Here is a 17223-nt window from a genome sequence, read left to right as displayed (position 1 = left end):
CAATCAGCGCCAACTGTTTTCTACTATGTGTTGCTTTTTGTTCCCCCATTTTTCTCGGATTCTTTTTGTTTGTCTGTCTGTCTGCTGTTTTTGTTGGTGTCATGTCTGTCAGTGAAGCGGAGCAGTCATTAATCACTGGTAAATGTACGCAGAGAAAGCAGATGCCTCAAAGGAGGGGGGTGAGTTTTCTCATTCTGTTCAAAAAACAGTTCTCTCTACATGCTCCGTGGAGAGGCATGCAGAAAATGGAGCACAGGTGCTGCGGCAAGTGTGTTAAACACAAACATATGCACTGAAAGACACACACAGCGAATCAACAGTAAATGTTGGTATTTAATAGGCAGACTAAGCTAAAAATGAAAAAAACTGAAGGACATAAAACTTTTTTATCTAATCTATCAGAGAAAAATCTTAGATAATTATCCTGATATTTAGTTATTGCTCTCTGATGCTTTTTTGTTCCTTCTTGAACTGAAATGTAGTTTGCTGATTGACTTATGTAACTATCTGTCTGGCTATTGATGGAGATATCGCCTTTTACTCTTAAATATTTCTACTCCTTCATTGAACACCATTAAGTCTTAAACTGTTATTCCTGATCATGAAATATGAAGTCTTGCGTATTGATTTTGATGATTCGTTCACATTTCCTTTGAAGGATTGTTTTTTTTTTTTTTTTTAATTTATTTATTCAGTGTTTTGTTTCATTTGCAGTGTTTTTTAACTCCCTGCTTTGGAAATACAAACTTTTCTTGTTCAGTGTTAAATTCTAAATGTAGATGTAGTGTTTGAGGTAATCAAATAAGGATTGAAAATGCTGAGTTGAATTAAACATTCAAAACAGCCTCTTGCATTTGATCATTAGGATGGTCCAGTACATGCTGGACACACTGTAAAATCTAATTAGCTTTTCTTACTTAAAATAACATGCTTTGCCTCTGAAAATATATGTCATTACTCAGAAAACTAACTTGTCCAATTTTTGTGAGGGTAATTTAAGTCAACTTTATAAATTATCATATGTTTTAATTAGCCTGTATTTTTTTTCCCTTTTGACAATTTTAAGAATGCCTTAAATATTGTGATGGCTCTAAAGATAATCTCATGAAGATATTCCTTCTTTTCTGGATGTCAACACTGTTCTGACCTTTAATCAGTGACACTAAACATGTTGATTGACCCAGTATTCCAGCAATATTTCAGTCCTGAATAGTGTGACTATATCCCATTCTGTGTCTAACAACTTGAAGTTGTTCTCATCACTTTCTGTTAAATCTTCAAATAAATCAACTTTTTTCTGTGTCCTAATTTCCCAAAACATTCTTAGTAGTTGTGTTTGCTCCTTTCCCCAACATCATTCTCCTTTGGTTTATTTATTTATTTATTTATTTGGACAAAACCAGTTGGCTTTACAAGTGTATGTATTTTTACAAGGGTGAATAAGGGTTAAATAGTTAAATAGCAGTTAAACAGTTAAATAGCACTTCTTGAATTTTAACCAGACTGCATTTTATTCACTCATTTACCTTGCAGTTGACAAGGAACAGCCAAATTTCCTGAGAACTATTCTCAGTTTAAATTTACTTCTATTTTCCCATGGCCCACCATTTTTATCAGGGCTAATAACTGAAACAGACTTATCTCTGAATGTCCTACAAGACATTCTTCTCATTCTCCTCTTTGTTACCTTGTATTTCAATAAGATACCTTGTACGTATCTCACTGTGCTGAGATACATCCTTGGAGAGTTTCTATCTTTTGTTTGACTGTTGACATTGTGTCTTGTTTCAAGTCAACTTTCACTGAAGATTAATATCTCAAATAGAAACTGTTAGCTATGCATGAATATTTAGATAATCGAGTGTGTAACAGAGGTCTCAGAACACAATAAATTACAGTTTTTATCTTTAGAAAGGAGTCTTCAAGTGGAGAGTCATGATAGGATGAGTAAAACAGCTGACTAAGTTGAAAGCACATTATATTGCTATTTCTGCTAATGGCGCCCTTGTGATGAAAGAACATGCTTGTGCCTTTTTTTCACAGGTCAGATCATTAATGATACATTTGCTCATCTTTTGAAGTGCACAAGACCTGGGTATTTAACAGAAGAGGGTAATACCATGGGGGAACATTATTACCTAGCTCGCAGAGGTGTTTGATGACATTGATGAAAAAATTAAAGAATAGCTTCAGAGACTCATGATTTTTTGTGTCTCCAATTCCTGTTTTTCCCTGCTAACATCTCCCACCCCCACTTCCTACTGTCCCAAGGGGCCCCTAAACATTATTCTTGTTTTGGCATGTAACTTCTGAGCCTAATTTCCCTTCCTCTAGTGAAATTACAGAGATCAATGTAATTACATTTATCAGCCGCAGGAAATGGAGTCTTCTGCAATATCCTATTATTGACTGGAAAACAAATTGCTATTGCATTTATGTATTTGTCAGCAGCTTTTGCCCTTTGATTCCTCATGTGTTTGGGGAAGTGAGACTGAAATGTAATTTCCACTGTTTAATATCTCATTATATTGAAATTAGTGGCATGAAGTCCCAGTAAACATGTTCATCAGGCATACCCAGCCAGGGTTTGTTTATTCTCTGCAAGAATATTTCCCAGCTCTTTGCAGCCCAATCAGGCTCAGAGGTACTACTACTAACGGTGACATAGCAAATAGCAATAATCATAAAAAGACATGCTTCAGCCACCCACTCACTCTCACAAGCATAGTCTTCACACATTAACAAAGATAAATAAACACTATGTGAAAACAAATCCTCTGACAACATACTCCTGATTTAACATTCGGTCGGGATCCCTACTGGGTTCAGCTGATTCTAAATTAAAGTATAAATCATTTCTCCAAAAGACAAAAGAGTTATGTGCGCATCAAGGGCAACAGTTCTAGGCTGTTTAATAGGAGATGAAGAGAACTTTATGAGAGAGATAAATAACAGCTTAACAAACAGCCTCTGTTTGGTCCCTCTGAGGGTGGCCTTCACAACCCTGTGGATCAGAGGGATGAAGGAGAGCCAAGAATCTGTATTTCTCTGAAGACAAGATAAAATTAAGTGCGGTTAAATGGGAGGGAAGATTTTCAAAAGGGGACACAGGGAGATGGGGGACAACTAATGAAGTGTTTTGGGTTTGAGGGTAGTGATTCTTGTTGTTGATGTGAGAGAAGGTCGGTCAAACAGAAAGGACGTGTTGACAGGCAGACAGGGGACAAGCATGACAGCAAAGCTGAGAAGAAAATACAGTGAGACAGGCAGGCAGAGAAGTGACTGAAGATGTACAGAGATGGTAAAAGACAGATTAGAAGATTTCTCGAACAGGTACTATCCTTCAGATAATGCTTATTTTTTGTTTGACAAGTATCCATCCATCCAAACATCAGTTATTAATACTTTATTTCTTGCAATGCTGCTAGGGATGATGGTAATAGGCGGGATACATCCTTAAAGGTTTCCCAGTCTATTACAGGGCAACCAACAGACATGCGAGACAAAACTTAAGAGCATCCCTGCTTGGTATTTTTTCCCCATTGTTTGTGTTATTGTTACATCATAAAAACTGACTAAGTGCCAAGTGAGTGCTTTGGGACTTTTATATTTCATTGTGTGGCACTCTCCAGTTCTTGGAGTATTTTTTATTGTTTCAAGTCAACTTTCACAGAAGATTAATATCTCAAATAATGTTTATTTTCTCTATTTGTGGGTAATGCTCAACACTTAGGTCATTGAGTCTCAAAACCTGAGACATGACTTTGCAGTGCTTTCCAGACTAATAATGACTTAGCTTTTGTGTGTGCTTAATGTTTCTTTTGAATATTTATTGTAGCCCTTCATTTTGTTAGATAGGTTTTGTTTCAGTATTTACAGGTCTAACAGAAGCAGACTTGGAAGTAGATGAAGAAATAAATCATGAAGTAGCCGATCTATTAGTTCATGATATACAAAATGGGTCTATTAGTATTTCTCGTTGGGTCAGGTTGGTTAGGGCAGGTTTTTTTTTTTTTTTTTTTTTTTTAGCTTAGTAAATAATCTAATCATTTGAAAACTGCAGTTAGTTAAAATCAGCACTTTCTGTTTTTCTTGTATTTTTTGTGTGACATGTCCTGACAACATACACAGGCTATTTGGTGGATCTGGGTACCTTGTAATGCAAGTGGCTGATCTCCTTTGTGAAAGGGGGGAAATTAGATATTTGTTTTGTTGTGCATTTGACTATAATAAACAATGCCACAACAGGCTGGATCTGGTTTAGAAGTAAATTGACATGCCACAACAATTATAATGAAACAAAAATGAAGACAGAGAGAGAGAAAAAAATGGGTAGAGAAAATGCAGGACTTTCCTGCTATGTCAAGATCCATTGCTCCACTATGCATCTCAACTGAATGACAGGCAGCACAATATAAATTAATCTAAAGTGTCAACTTTTACAGGGAATAAAATGCAGAAATAATTGTAAGGTGAAAGGTCCTTGCACATGATACTGATCTGATTCAAGGTCCTTTTGGATGCAACTGATGTTATGTTAAATTGTAATCCTTTTCCACTTGCGTTTTCCCATTTCTCCTTCTTCGGTTCTTTCTTACGAGGAGGTTAAATGTGAACAAAATCAAAATTGAGGCCTGCGCCTGTATAATCTGATCCCATTTACTTTGTTATTCACAATAAAAAGCTTCAGCCGGGATCCTTTCTTGAAAGTATAATGGATACTGTCATGGTGGAATGATGTTTTTGTTTGCAGATTTTCCTCCTACTCCGTTCAGCTGCACACACATACAAACACATGCCCACGCACGCATGCACACACACACACACACACACACACACACACACACACACACACACACACCCCCACACACACACACACACACACACACACACTCACACACACGCACACGCACACACACACACACACACTGAATCACGCAAACATGCAGGAGCACAGACAGAGACACAAGCACACCTTGGTGCTGTGTGTATTTGTAATAAAATCTCTCTGTGCAATAAAATGCTTTATGGCGTCTCAAGATGAAACAGCTCCTAAGGTAAACAAGTTAGCACTAGATATAAAGTTTTCTGGTTTTCCAATGCTTTTTACTTATGAGTGCTTTAGCCACAGCTCCCTGATGGGGTTTTTGCACATTTTTATTTGCTCTCTTTTATTTTCTGCAGAGAAAAGCACAGACTCTTTTGCCTTTATAAAATATTTAACATCCCTCATTGTTCATAAAATTCTGATCTGAGTGATGTGTAGTAGTTTTTTGTTCTTGCCCTCGCATCGTTTCTTATGAGGACAGTGTTACAGCTCATCCGAGGCTGTATAAAAGGCTTTTATATGAGGTGATTTGTAGTTGTCATTATGTAGTCAGTGTCATTTTAACCCAATACCGCCAAGGGGTTAATTTGACTCCCTGGGCATTTTTGGCTCTGAGTAACTCTCTTTAAATTGAACCCTATGTGGCTCATACTAAATTATTTTTACTTACACAGCTCTCTTAAATGCCTCTCAAATTATGGGATAATTACAATAAAACAACTTTGTGTTGAAACTATGCACATCTTTGCACCATTTGATAAGCTATGTAAACAATATTGATTATAAGAATTTGATCAATCTCATAAGCGACTCAGAAATCTCTCAAAATGATGTCTGAAAGATACTTTTCTTCCCAAACCTTTCACACCTGAACCAGCTACTGAAAGAAGTGCTTACTGTGCTCTTGAAACCAGGCTGTTTGCTCATTTGTAGACCTGACTCATTCACTGTGGGCTGTGTCTAGCTTCCACAGCCTCATAGCTTTGATGATGGGAAAATCTCTACACAACTTTGAATTTGAAACCAGATCATGCTTGACAGAGTTTGTCCTCCAAATAAGACCAAAGATTCATTTATGATGTATTCAGAAGCATTTATGAGACACTGTCAATAATTATTCTTATCATAAGAAAAATAATGACTATGTTGTTGTTCCACTTATTAGAATTTTGACACAGTTGAAAGGAAGCAGAAGTTGCAAATTAAAATGCCATGTTCGTCGTTTAGACATTTCTCAGTGGGTTAAAATGAAATCCTCTGGTGGTTTCTGAAGGTATCAGAATCTTGGGGTTCTGCTTGGTGTCAAACTGTCTGTCTGAATTGGATGTTGAATTTCCAAATCTCCAGTAGTGTGTTCTACATGGCTTCTGGGAACCAACAAAGGTTCACAGAAAATGTTGCCTTATGGCTCTGGTCCATTTTCTGATTGATAGCAAGCGTTGCTGGCCAGCTGTTGTGATACCTAAAACCTCATGTACACCAGCCATCTGTAGGTTCTCCATTTGATACAAATACTAATGCACCAAGAAAAAAAAGAAGCACAAATTGAGAGACACACATAGCTTTAGAAGCATATTCACACACCTTCTTACTCTTCCAAGGTTCATTTGTCAATGTGACAGTTGGATTCTTGCTGAGGTAGAGTTTGCCAAGCAGAATTCCTCACTTGGTTAGCAGAAACTTGAACATCCCTGGAAAAAAAAAAAAAAAACAACAAAGAACTTTGTGATTTGTTGCATGACCAGGATGTGTGCGCACATGTGTGATATTGTATGGGGTGAGGGCGTCTATTTGTGTCTGTTATGCATGTAACGTGCATAATGTGTGTCTTTTCTAATGAAAGTAGTCAGCATGGAGCAAGGCAAGGTCCAGCCCCTCTTCAGTTTCTGCTTGTGCTTGGCAGGAGCAGACTTGGCAAGGAGTAGCTCATTTTGTCAGCCATCCAGTCAACATAAAACCTACATAGTGCCCCAGCTTCCACCTGAACATCTTCCCTCTATCACTTCCCTCATTTAGTTTTTTTTTTTTTTTTAATTTATCCTAAGGTGTTTGTATCCTTTGGCTTAAGCTACATATATGCAACCCCAATTAATGTAAAGCAGATGTAGCTGTAGCAGCACAAGACCCCAAAACGGTTAAACGTCTGGTCAAAAGGGGAAATTCCCAATTTGCTCCCACGATGCATATCCAATCAGCTACACTGCAATTTCTGTCTCCAGGTTTTCCAGCCAGCATAGCTCAAGTTCTGCTTGAGTTCTGCTGATGTAGCCAGTTCACAACCACTTTCATTCCCCCCTCTCTTATTCCGTCTGTCCTCTGTGTTTTTTACCCTTCCTTTTTCTCTCATGTCTGCATTTCTCTTCTTTGCTGCTGCCTTGTGGATTTAGAAAGCAAAAGAAGAAGGAAAGAGAAGGAGAAAGTAGGCTATGAAGGGTGGACAGTGCAGAAATGCATGTGTGTGTGAATTCAGGTTGATGGAAAGAGAGGGAGGCAGTAATGGCTTGGAAAAGTGCAGTAGCAGCGAATTTTTTTTAGCACTTTTACCCTCTCTCCCTGTGCATTTCTCTCCCTTACAAGTCTCTTACACTCTTTACTCTAATTACCCAGATTGAGTTTCCTGGGTATAAAGAGACGAAGCAGGAAAAAAGAGTAACGTGTGGGGGGGGTCCTTGATATTGTCCTTGTCAAACCTTTAGGGAGCGGCTGGAGACGTTATTCATGCATCTATCACACTCCCAATTTCACAATTTAATCAATCTCCTAATGAAACAGGGTGACGGAGACAGAGGAGGAAAGGGGTAACAGTGAGATGACAGCGCTCAAAGTCTAACCTCCCTAAGCCAAAGCTAAGGGGTGTGGCTGCTCTTTGTCTGCCTCGACAATGGCTGTCTTATTTTCATTCTCACAGCCTGGATGAGAGGAGTGAGCAGGAGAGTCATTCCATTGTTACCTCTTGGGAGAATAGCACCTCTAATTTGCCATAAGCCAGCTCTATTAAATACCAGACTTCTTTTCACAATGCAATAATTGGAAAAGCCATTCACTGCTTACCATCTATTACTCCATGTTATTTTCCCTAATGTGGATAAAGGTATTTTAATAATCTCACCTAGCTATCATTCAAATTACACAAAAGCAGGCCGAGTATGCCATCTCTCTGTTTCATTCTTTTGCATCCCAAAATGAACTGCTCTGCAGAATAAATCTGAAATTACATCTTTAAGGCTGTCGGTCCTTTCTGCTCATTCCATAAATCTGGAATTAAAAACTGCAAGACATAAAGCTGTCTGGACGTGGCGGGCAGCCGTGTGGCTATAAAGATGGAAAAAGAAAAAAAAAAAACACATCTTTCTTGACACCTCAGACACTAATAATTCATGTTACTATGAATTAATAAGGTCAAACACATAAAACAAGCATGAGAACGAAGATGCATTTAGCATCAGGTGTCTTTCTGGTGATAAAACAGCTACTTTATAAGAGAAAGAATACAATTAAAATAAACACTTCTTTTCAATTATAATTCCTGATAAATGTGAGCTAGATCAGAATCAGTTTTATTTTCCAAGTTTGTGCATAAAAAGACAGCACTTTACTCTGGTTCCCTTTGGCGCTCTCTCTCTTTCCTCTTGTTCAATTATTGTACACAGGCACAGACATTTACCAGATTTTCTTTATTCTTCAGAAAATAGCATTCAAAGTATTCTAGTGAAATGCAATTAAACAGTTCTTAATCTATATTTTTCGATATTCTTTTTAGTCATATGCTATTTTTTCCAATTGCAACAAAATATAAAGGAAAATAAACCCTCCCAGAAATGTTTCTTTTACCACATGCACCAATGAGCGGACGATACGGATCGTGCTTCTAGGACAGATTGTGTAATCACAAGCTCGGGTGCCCTCAGGTCAGGGAGAAGATTCAGGTATGCTTATTCTTGATAGCATGATCTGGCTTTCTGGGCATGCAACATCCCCTTACTAGTGTGAAATGTGATTGCGCTGGAGTATGTTGAGCGTTACCATCTATAGCTGGACTCACCTCAACCAATATCTTGGACTTTTAAAGCTGACTGGTGTTGAGGGGTTGGACATTATCCTTCTCTGGATTTTCATCAGAGAAGGATGGGATCCCTGTTGCTGCAGGAATCCCAGAAGCCTGTGGCTGAGCTCCTTAGAGTTGGATTGTACCTTGTTAAAGGCGTTTGCCTCTTTTCTGCTTCAAATCGCTAATATAAAATTGGTACATGGAAATCCTAGGTTTGGAAAACAATAAAATAGAGAACAATAAAAATCAAATCATTGTTTTTTTTTTTGTTGTTGTTTTTGCATTTTCAGATTTAAGCCACTTATATCAAAGACTTGAACAGTTGCAGGTGCATTGTTTTAGATAAAATCCACCTTCTGCTTGCCAACCACTGTGGTAAACCATTTGTGGTTTTTGTTTGAAGATATAAAGCTTTTTTTCCCCCCCTTTTTTCACTTTAGAATGAGATCTAAGACGTCAACCTTGTCCAGCCTTTTTTGAAAGCTAGAATGCTCAACATCAAAGTCTGATCCAAAGCCTGTGTTTTAAAAAGGCCACAGCAAAGCTTTTAATGCTGAAACTATCCTGACTCACAGCTAAAGACACGCTTGACAGATGGAGTGTTTATGTGAAATGCAATGCCACCAAAAAGGCTTTTCTTTTCTAGGTTTATTTTTTTCTCTTTCTTCTCAGGAAACCAGTCACAGTGTGACCTGTTGAACAATGTCTGGATTTCATGTGTAGCTCTGAGCCTTTATTGTCCTGTTAAAGTAATGTATCTCTCTCTGGGTCCTATTGGCATTTTTTTGTTTTGTTTGGGGGTTACTTTCCTGTCTGTGGGACTTTGCTTTCAGCTCCGTAGGGGTTTGCTGTGACTTTGCTGTCTGCAAGTGACAGACTATTTCCACTGTCCCCTCTGTTCACTGAAGTAGTGTCATCCGCTGAGTACCAGCACACTGCAGAGTACCTCAGCGACACAAAGGCACACAACAGATATGTGTGCCTATGTGTTTGTGGTTTGCTTGAGCCACAAATGAAAATGACTTGGGTCATTTTTTGTTAGCATAGAAATTAATCAATAATTTTGCTTAAATTTTTATGGTACTATCAAGGGTATAATGATGTGTTAAACTCACAAGTTGGCCATGTTTTTGTGTCATTTCTGTTCAGAATACGAAACATTAAAAATCTATACTTCATCTTTCAGGGGAAAACGGTTTAAAAAGTACACATAATAACTACCATAAAGTACCATAAATACCTTGAACTTGAGTTGCTGATGTTTTCTGAGTTTAATTCATGACAGAATACAGTGCTAAAATGGGAGACGTACATAAAAATTCAAAACCACTTTGACAAAAAGTCCTGCAAGTTCATTTCAAAATGTTGGATGGGAGAAGCTCTAAATATTTAAACAATGGACTTGTCATACCTACCCTGTCATGAAATATGTATTTTGTAGATGTTTTCTTGACTTTGAAACCTTTATCCACTTTACGTTGACATTTGTCAACAACAGTATTGCTGAGACATCACATGTACATGACAGATAGTGTATGCCCTCTGTGTTGTAGCAAAAGGCCAAGCCAGCTCTAGAATAACAAAAACATGACTGGCCAATTCAGGATCAAATTTGATATGCGCCCAAACCAACATATGTGCTTTACCCTCTTAAACACTGATTGAAAACAAAGTCGCACCATCGCTAAACAAATGGGGCGTGATCCCCACTTGTTGGGGGTTTCAAATTTCTGCTCCACCGCAAAAATGTTTAAACTGAACAGATTACAAAAACAACTCAAAGTATTGAGTAGAAAAGAGATAACAAACATATCCAGTGTAGGTGAGTCAATGCTTTTAAAAAAAGACAAGTCATGTAACAAAGCCAACTCTAATAACTAGAACAAAAGGCACAAGCAAAATGAGATCAGCTCATTTAATTGAGCTGTGCTAGGAAACCACCTAGCACAGGCATCATCATTGCCCTGTTGCAAAACCTAGTTGTGCCACATTTTTTACAACAGTTTTCCTGTTGTTTTAAGTTGGAAAACACCATTTCACCTTGACAAAAGAGGGATTGAAGTGTCCCTTTTAAAAACTGTGATGCAGCTTAATATGTCCATGATAAATATGTATATACTGATTGCCACTTCATATAGAGTTGCATGGAATATGACATGTAGTAGTCAGATACTTTCTACCCTATTAGCATTTACTTGAATTCAGAATGTATTCATCTTGAGCTCAGTGACTGAGTTATACTTTCCCTTTATTCATTCCCCTCCCTGGGTCTTCGGATGACTGTTTTCCCTCTAGACCTACTGGCATGATAATTTTCCATTTGATTCAGTTTTGCCTGACAGAAGAGGGCTAAGCTCACTGATAAGATCTCCATAAGAACCAGAAATGTTGTCAGTAATGAGGGGAATTGCTTTGATCTGCTGACAAATGGGTCATTTTGATGGTGTCTGCTTTCTGATTCAGAATAATGCACTCATGACTCTGTTCTCTTACTCTCACTGCCAAGCTATCTTCATACACTTAGCCTCTCCTGCTAAGTATAGGAACAGGGTAGGCAAGTATACGTTTTGGCTTCAGCCTATTCCTTTTTTAATAAATTATGGGTTTGTCAATCTGGATTGGTTTAATGTTGATTTACCAAAATAAAGTGAACTGAACTGAGCCAAATGTTCTATGTTAGTTCTCTCCAGCATATAAGCACATGTTAAAAATCCCTTTAAAAAAATACAAAAATGATTGGAAACAAAAGCTGAAGACAAAAGAATGGAACAGTGCATAGCATACAAATTCAGTGCCATATAAATTGGTGCTTTTAAGAGATTCATGTGAACCTTTCTGCTCTGAGGTGAACAAGTGGTTCAGCAAAGACTTCTAGTTCTTTCTAAAATGAGAAGTGGGTGTACAAGTTTTAATTTATTGTGACGTTCCCATAATCTACACTAGGTCAAATATACATACTCCTTCAAACACTTGCACCCCCATTAGTATTTAAATATGTGAGGTTTCCCAGCTTGCAGAGGTATCATGAACATTATGTGACCATCAACAAAGCCCCATGATTATGTCTGACTTCATATTTCACCACCAGACTGGATGGATATGCTTTTTAGCTTGACTGAGGTCTTTCCTGAAGCTTAAGATAATCTTGCTTTACCCTTTGCAAAACTTGTTTTTACATATGTTTGTGGTCATTGTCTGATTAAAAAAACTCATCTATGTCAAATTTTCAACCATTTGACTGAGTCTGTCAATATGAAAGGAGATGTTTTGGGGGGATGCTCAGGAACAATCGAGAGTAAATTTCATCCCATACAAAAAGATGGTGTAACAGCAACATTGGCTGTAAAGAAGCTAATTAAATACAAGTCTCAGTTTCTAAATCAATACATTCAAGCTCAGCTGAAATGTGCAGCTCTCCACACATGAAAACCAAATATTTTGAAGAGTTTGAAGAAAACATTTAGTGGCCAGAGGAGACAAAGACAACTATTTTGCTGAAGACATAAGAAGGATGTTTAAAGGAGTGACCAACAGTCAAACATGGTGGTTTTCCCCTCATGCTGTGGTGTGTTTCACTACCACTGATACCAGCACATTGTACAAAGGGAATATAATAATATTAAATGGTAGACTAACATGAAATTTTCAACTTTACCTTTGATTAAATCAAAATCAAGTCAAATGATATTCATTAAAAACCCAGAGATAGTTGGACGTTTCACCAGGAAGGTCATGGCATTCCAAAACTTGTTTGGAATGGACAAAATAGGCCAGCATCAGGTTTTGGAAATATGCTTTCCAAATCCCAAACCCTACTGAAAACATAACTTATGCTGTAAAGACAGATAATTTAAATGAGCTCTATCATTGCCAATATATAAGGTGGTCAGACATCCTGCACTTTGCTGATGGCAAATTGCCAAGAGAAAAGATGTGTTTCATAAACATTCCATCCAGGAAAATGAATAGCTTTAATACATCACGAAGAGTCTTGTGTCCAATTTTTCACTTATGAATGCAAATAAACTCCATAAACTTATGAGAATGCCTTTGTGCTTGGATCTTTCTAAACTCTTTATTAAAGGTGTAATACAAATATCAGCTTATGGAACAGAAATATCAGAAGAACATTGAGATTTTTCTTGCTGTTGATGATGACATATTGTCGTTTCCAATTTAACATGATTTAAGTGGTCGACTTACGTGCATGAATGACCTGCTGATTCATTTTCCCAAAATCCATTACTGGATGACTTAATGGATGCACACAAGATACATCACATTCATTATTAATCAAAAACAGTATACCTTTGCTCTGCTTGTTGAGCGGTTGACCAAAATGGTCTAGTTTAAGATTAAAAACCAAGTCATTTTCTAGTTACTTTTTACAATCAAATGTTTTATGCAATGAAGAAACCACAATATAAACTTGAGTGTGTGTTTGAATAACAGAAGCAAATTGTACATGAATGTTATGGGAGGCAGAATCAACTTGCTAAAATGAGTGCAGAAAACATGACTATGACTTCCAATACATTCCAAGCAGGACAATGTGGCAATAGGTAGGAAATCTGGAGGAAGGGAAAACCCAAATGGAATTATGGAGAACCATCACTTCCTAACTAGAGAGAATTTGCACGGTGGTGCCAAGGCCAAAGGATTTAAGTAATTCCATTTTCCATGCATGGCTTCTGTACCTACAGAGCCCTGAAGTGAGGGAAGAGAGGGTTCACAGAGCAGAGCGGAAGGAAGAGGCGATGTAAGTAGGAGTGGGATTCAGGAAAAAATAAAGTGACAAAAGAGAAAAAGAAATAAAGACAATAATTGAGAGAAGAAGGGGTTAATGAGGGTAAAACAGAGGTAATAAGAGTTTGATAACTGGGTATATTTTGCAGCGGTCAAATAGTGGCATTATATATCGCATAGACACCGTGCTTAGAGTTCAGCTGAGATACTAGCTGGAAATGCGTTTCTGTTAGCGTTTAACGGCTAGACTTACTTTGAAGTATTAGCACTAAATGCTTGCAGCTCATTAATTATCAGAACTGTCAGCAGCTATTCACGGAGATATGCGCACAGCCTACTGAGGCTCTCCTCCCCTCCTGTTCCCCAAAGAAAACACGCGTGCATATAGGCACAAAATAGAATTAGCGGATGTGGTGACAGATCCTCTTGAAGACTTAAAAAGAAGCTGAGTGCGAGCGATCACATTTCTTTGATCCCAAAGACACACCTCAGTTCTGCTGAAGAAACAGAGCACTAATGATTGTTTCAATGCTGAAGAGGAGGATCGAGGAGGGAAATAGTTATAACCACCGCTTTCAGTAATGGTGACAGGCTTTTACTCCCGCAGTTATGGGAGCCCAGATGACACCTGCCTAATACTGTATGTCCTTCTCCCGTCCTTGTTAGTTGCTTCAGCTATTTTATCAGCAGGTTGGAATTCCTAGTGTGTCAAAAGTGTGGCTAAATTGGTTCCTTGAGTGGTAAAAGATAGAGACAGCATTGGACATTTTACTTCTCTTGTGCTCTATGCCATTGATGAGAAGAAGAAAAAAAGTAAGACTATTTGTCTGTGGATGTGCATGTACATGTTTGTATATGTATCTGTACAGTATGTGCCTACGTACCAGATTTAAGTGTATGATTGAGTCATTTTGATACACTGGCTGATTTCACGAGTTGTCAGGTTGTTAATGGATAGAAATAGGAAGCTCAGAGGTTGGGACTCTATTTGGGCACTAAATTGAATAACTCCTCCAAATGACTCCCAATTACAGAGTCCTCCAGTCCGAATCACAAAGCATCATGGTGTACTTAATGCACCTATTAGCTGCCTATCTGGCAAGGAAAGCCGGAGCAAAATGCAAGCCTATTTTTGAAAAGAACATTCAGTTTCCCATATCCCGCAGGTATTAAATATTTTTCTTCTTCTGTGCACTTCTTGACTCAAAAGTTACTTTGCTCTTGTTATGCACCATGTTCCCTAATTATAAAAATGATAAGCTCATGTAGTCATTTTCTCAATTTGTACCTTTTGGTCACAGTGTGCCTGTACTTAAAATGCATCTGCATTCAAAGCCTTGCACACATTACTGTATCTTGCTTTTTCCCATACCCATCCTTTCAAATAAAACCTGAAATAAAATTTTAATTTAAAGTAGTCCAAAGTAGTCAAACAGAGTGCATGGTACTCTGTATAACACTAATGGAATTCTTAAGTATGTTGAGGTGAGGCACAGGAAACATTGTGAAAAACATAATGAAAGTCCCACTTGATGTAAATTTTAAGGGGAATGTTTTACTTAAGGTGAGGTTAAAGTTTAGGAAAGTATTTAAACTTATGTTGGGAATGCACTCTTTCTTGTTTATGTACGTTTGGAGTGAATGACATCCAATATAATGTGTAGGATAAATCTTATGGCACTCCACTGTTGTATATTATAAATTCAAAGTTGAATAGCAAAACATCCAAATTGTTTTGTTTTGTGGGTACAGTTGTGAAATCCTCAAAAACGGGACACATGTTTAAACACACTGAGATGCCTTGAAAGACTTAATATTCATTATGTCGTCATTTTCTTTCTGTTTTTCATGCAGATTCGTTCCGACCAGGACCAGGACATCTCAATCCGTTACAGCATTACTGGGGTGGGAGCAGATCAACCACCCAATGAGGTGTTCAGTATCGACCCTGTGCTCGGAAAGATGTTTGTCACCAAACCTCTGGATCGAGAACATCGATCTTCTTATCATGTGAGTCTGGTGGCTCTGACATATCTACGAATCATTACATTTCACATTTGTACCTGTGTGGTCTGCATTTGACAGCACCTTTTGAAGAACTTCTAAGAACAGTGTAGCTTCAATAGAAAAGGTGTGGAATTAATTTAGTGAGCGTAAACTTTGTCAATACAGCAACCATTTCTGAAATGGTCAAAAGCAAAAAATGCTTAGGAGGCGCAAAGAAAAAAAAATCTTTTCAAGCATGTTTTCATATTTTTATGTAGTTGTCCAATAAATAAAATTTTAGTTTTTATTATTTTTTTATATTGTAAAACATCCGTACAACAGATTTTTTGTACTCTGCTGTACAAAAAAATCCCATCTACTTCTTTGTACAGCAGAGGGAATTGGGATGTAAGGTCCAGAAGCAGAGGCTTTCAAGGTTACCTGCAAGAAGTGAAAACTTAAACAGAGACTGGCAATAATTGCAGTGATCATCATTTTACAATGCAGTATTCTCCAGGGAGTAAATTAGTCTTGGCATAAAGATGTTATCTTGACAAAAAACACCAACTAAACTGTTTTTGCAATGTCCTGAAACAATGACCATTAGAAGTGGAGTTTTCTAGTAATATGCATCCCACTTGAGCAAAATAACATGTAAACAACAACTGTACAAATGTGATAAATGCTAAAAATTTCAGTAGCATATAATTTTGACATTGGATTTTCTTGCAGGGCATTTCTATTCAGTTTCTTCTCTTTCAGCTCCATATGCAAGGAGTAATGTAAGAATGTAAGAAAAAAAAAGATCTTTTTCTCTGATTAAATTGATGTTGGCATTGTTCATGAGGATATGACATTTAAAAAAACTCAACATAAATGTCACCCAGCTGGACTTAATGGGACTTTAATGTTTTCAATCCAAAAAACTAAAATGTGAAACTTTTCATGTATTTTTTTACTTTGTTCTTTAGCAAACCACAGCTCTTTGACTTTCTGGCCTTTTCTTTGTTGTTTACTTCATATTTCATGCAAGGATGGAACACAGTTATGCTCTACTTCTTTTTATTTCAGGAGAATGAGTGCTTTAGAATTCGAAATCAGCCAAGCAACAAGATGCATTCTTATGAAGAGAGAGAGAGAAAAAAGTGTTGAAGCTTCTCAGTTTTCTGCTGTCTTCATCATGAAGCCGTTTCTTGCCAAATGTAGAGCACTGCCTGGTTCAGTCCCTACTTCGTCCCTGGTTTTAAAGATAATAACTTTAATGTGAACTCAGAAATACGTTTTGCCTCCTTTAAACAGGGCAGAAATCTCCTAACTCCTGCTGAGATTGAATTAGGCTGTGGATTTGTGGGACGGCAGTAGGTTTAGTTGAGGGGTCTGGCTCCTGGCCTGCTATATAGCAGTGGATATTGAAAGAGTAAAGTTAAATTTCACCTCAGGGTGTTCTGAAGATGTCATTTTGCTGAACATTGAAAGGATGGAGAGGAAGTTGATAAAGAGAAGAGAATGAGGAACTGTGGAGTGAATTTTCACATCTTTGTGATCAAATGGAAGCAAAGAGGGGAACAGTTTTCATGGTAATTTGGAAAAATATTCACACCCCATTTAGATTTCT

General features: G+C 37.6%; 1 protein-coding gene across 3 annotated transcripts in view; it reads left to right on the top strand.

Moving 5' to 3' along the window:
* LOC129370201 (cadherin-4-like) overlaps nucleotides 1-17223 on the top strand; it is a 252522-nt gene that overhangs the window by 187385 nt on the left and 47914 nt on the right. For all 3 annotated transcript variants that reach the window (XM_055045967.1, XM_055045966.1, XM_055045968.1), the window contains one exon: nucleotides 15477-15632. In XM_055045967.1, coding sequence (XP_054901942.1) covers nucleotides 15477-15632 — 156 coding nt within the window. The remainder of the gene's footprint in view (nucleotides 1-15476; nucleotides 15633-17223) is intronic.

This window comes from Poeciliopsis prolifica, unplaced genomic scaffold (assembly GCF_027474105.1).
Source record: "Poeciliopsis prolifica strain line A6 unplaced genomic scaffold, Auburn_PproV2 SCAFFOLD023, whole genome shotgun sequence".
In the NCBI taxonomy this organism is placed as follows: domain Eukaryota; kingdom Metazoa; phylum Chordata; class Actinopteri; order Cyprinodontiformes; family Poeciliidae; genus Poeciliopsis; species Poeciliopsis prolifica.
This window is presented reverse-complemented; position numbering and strand designations above follow the sequence as displayed.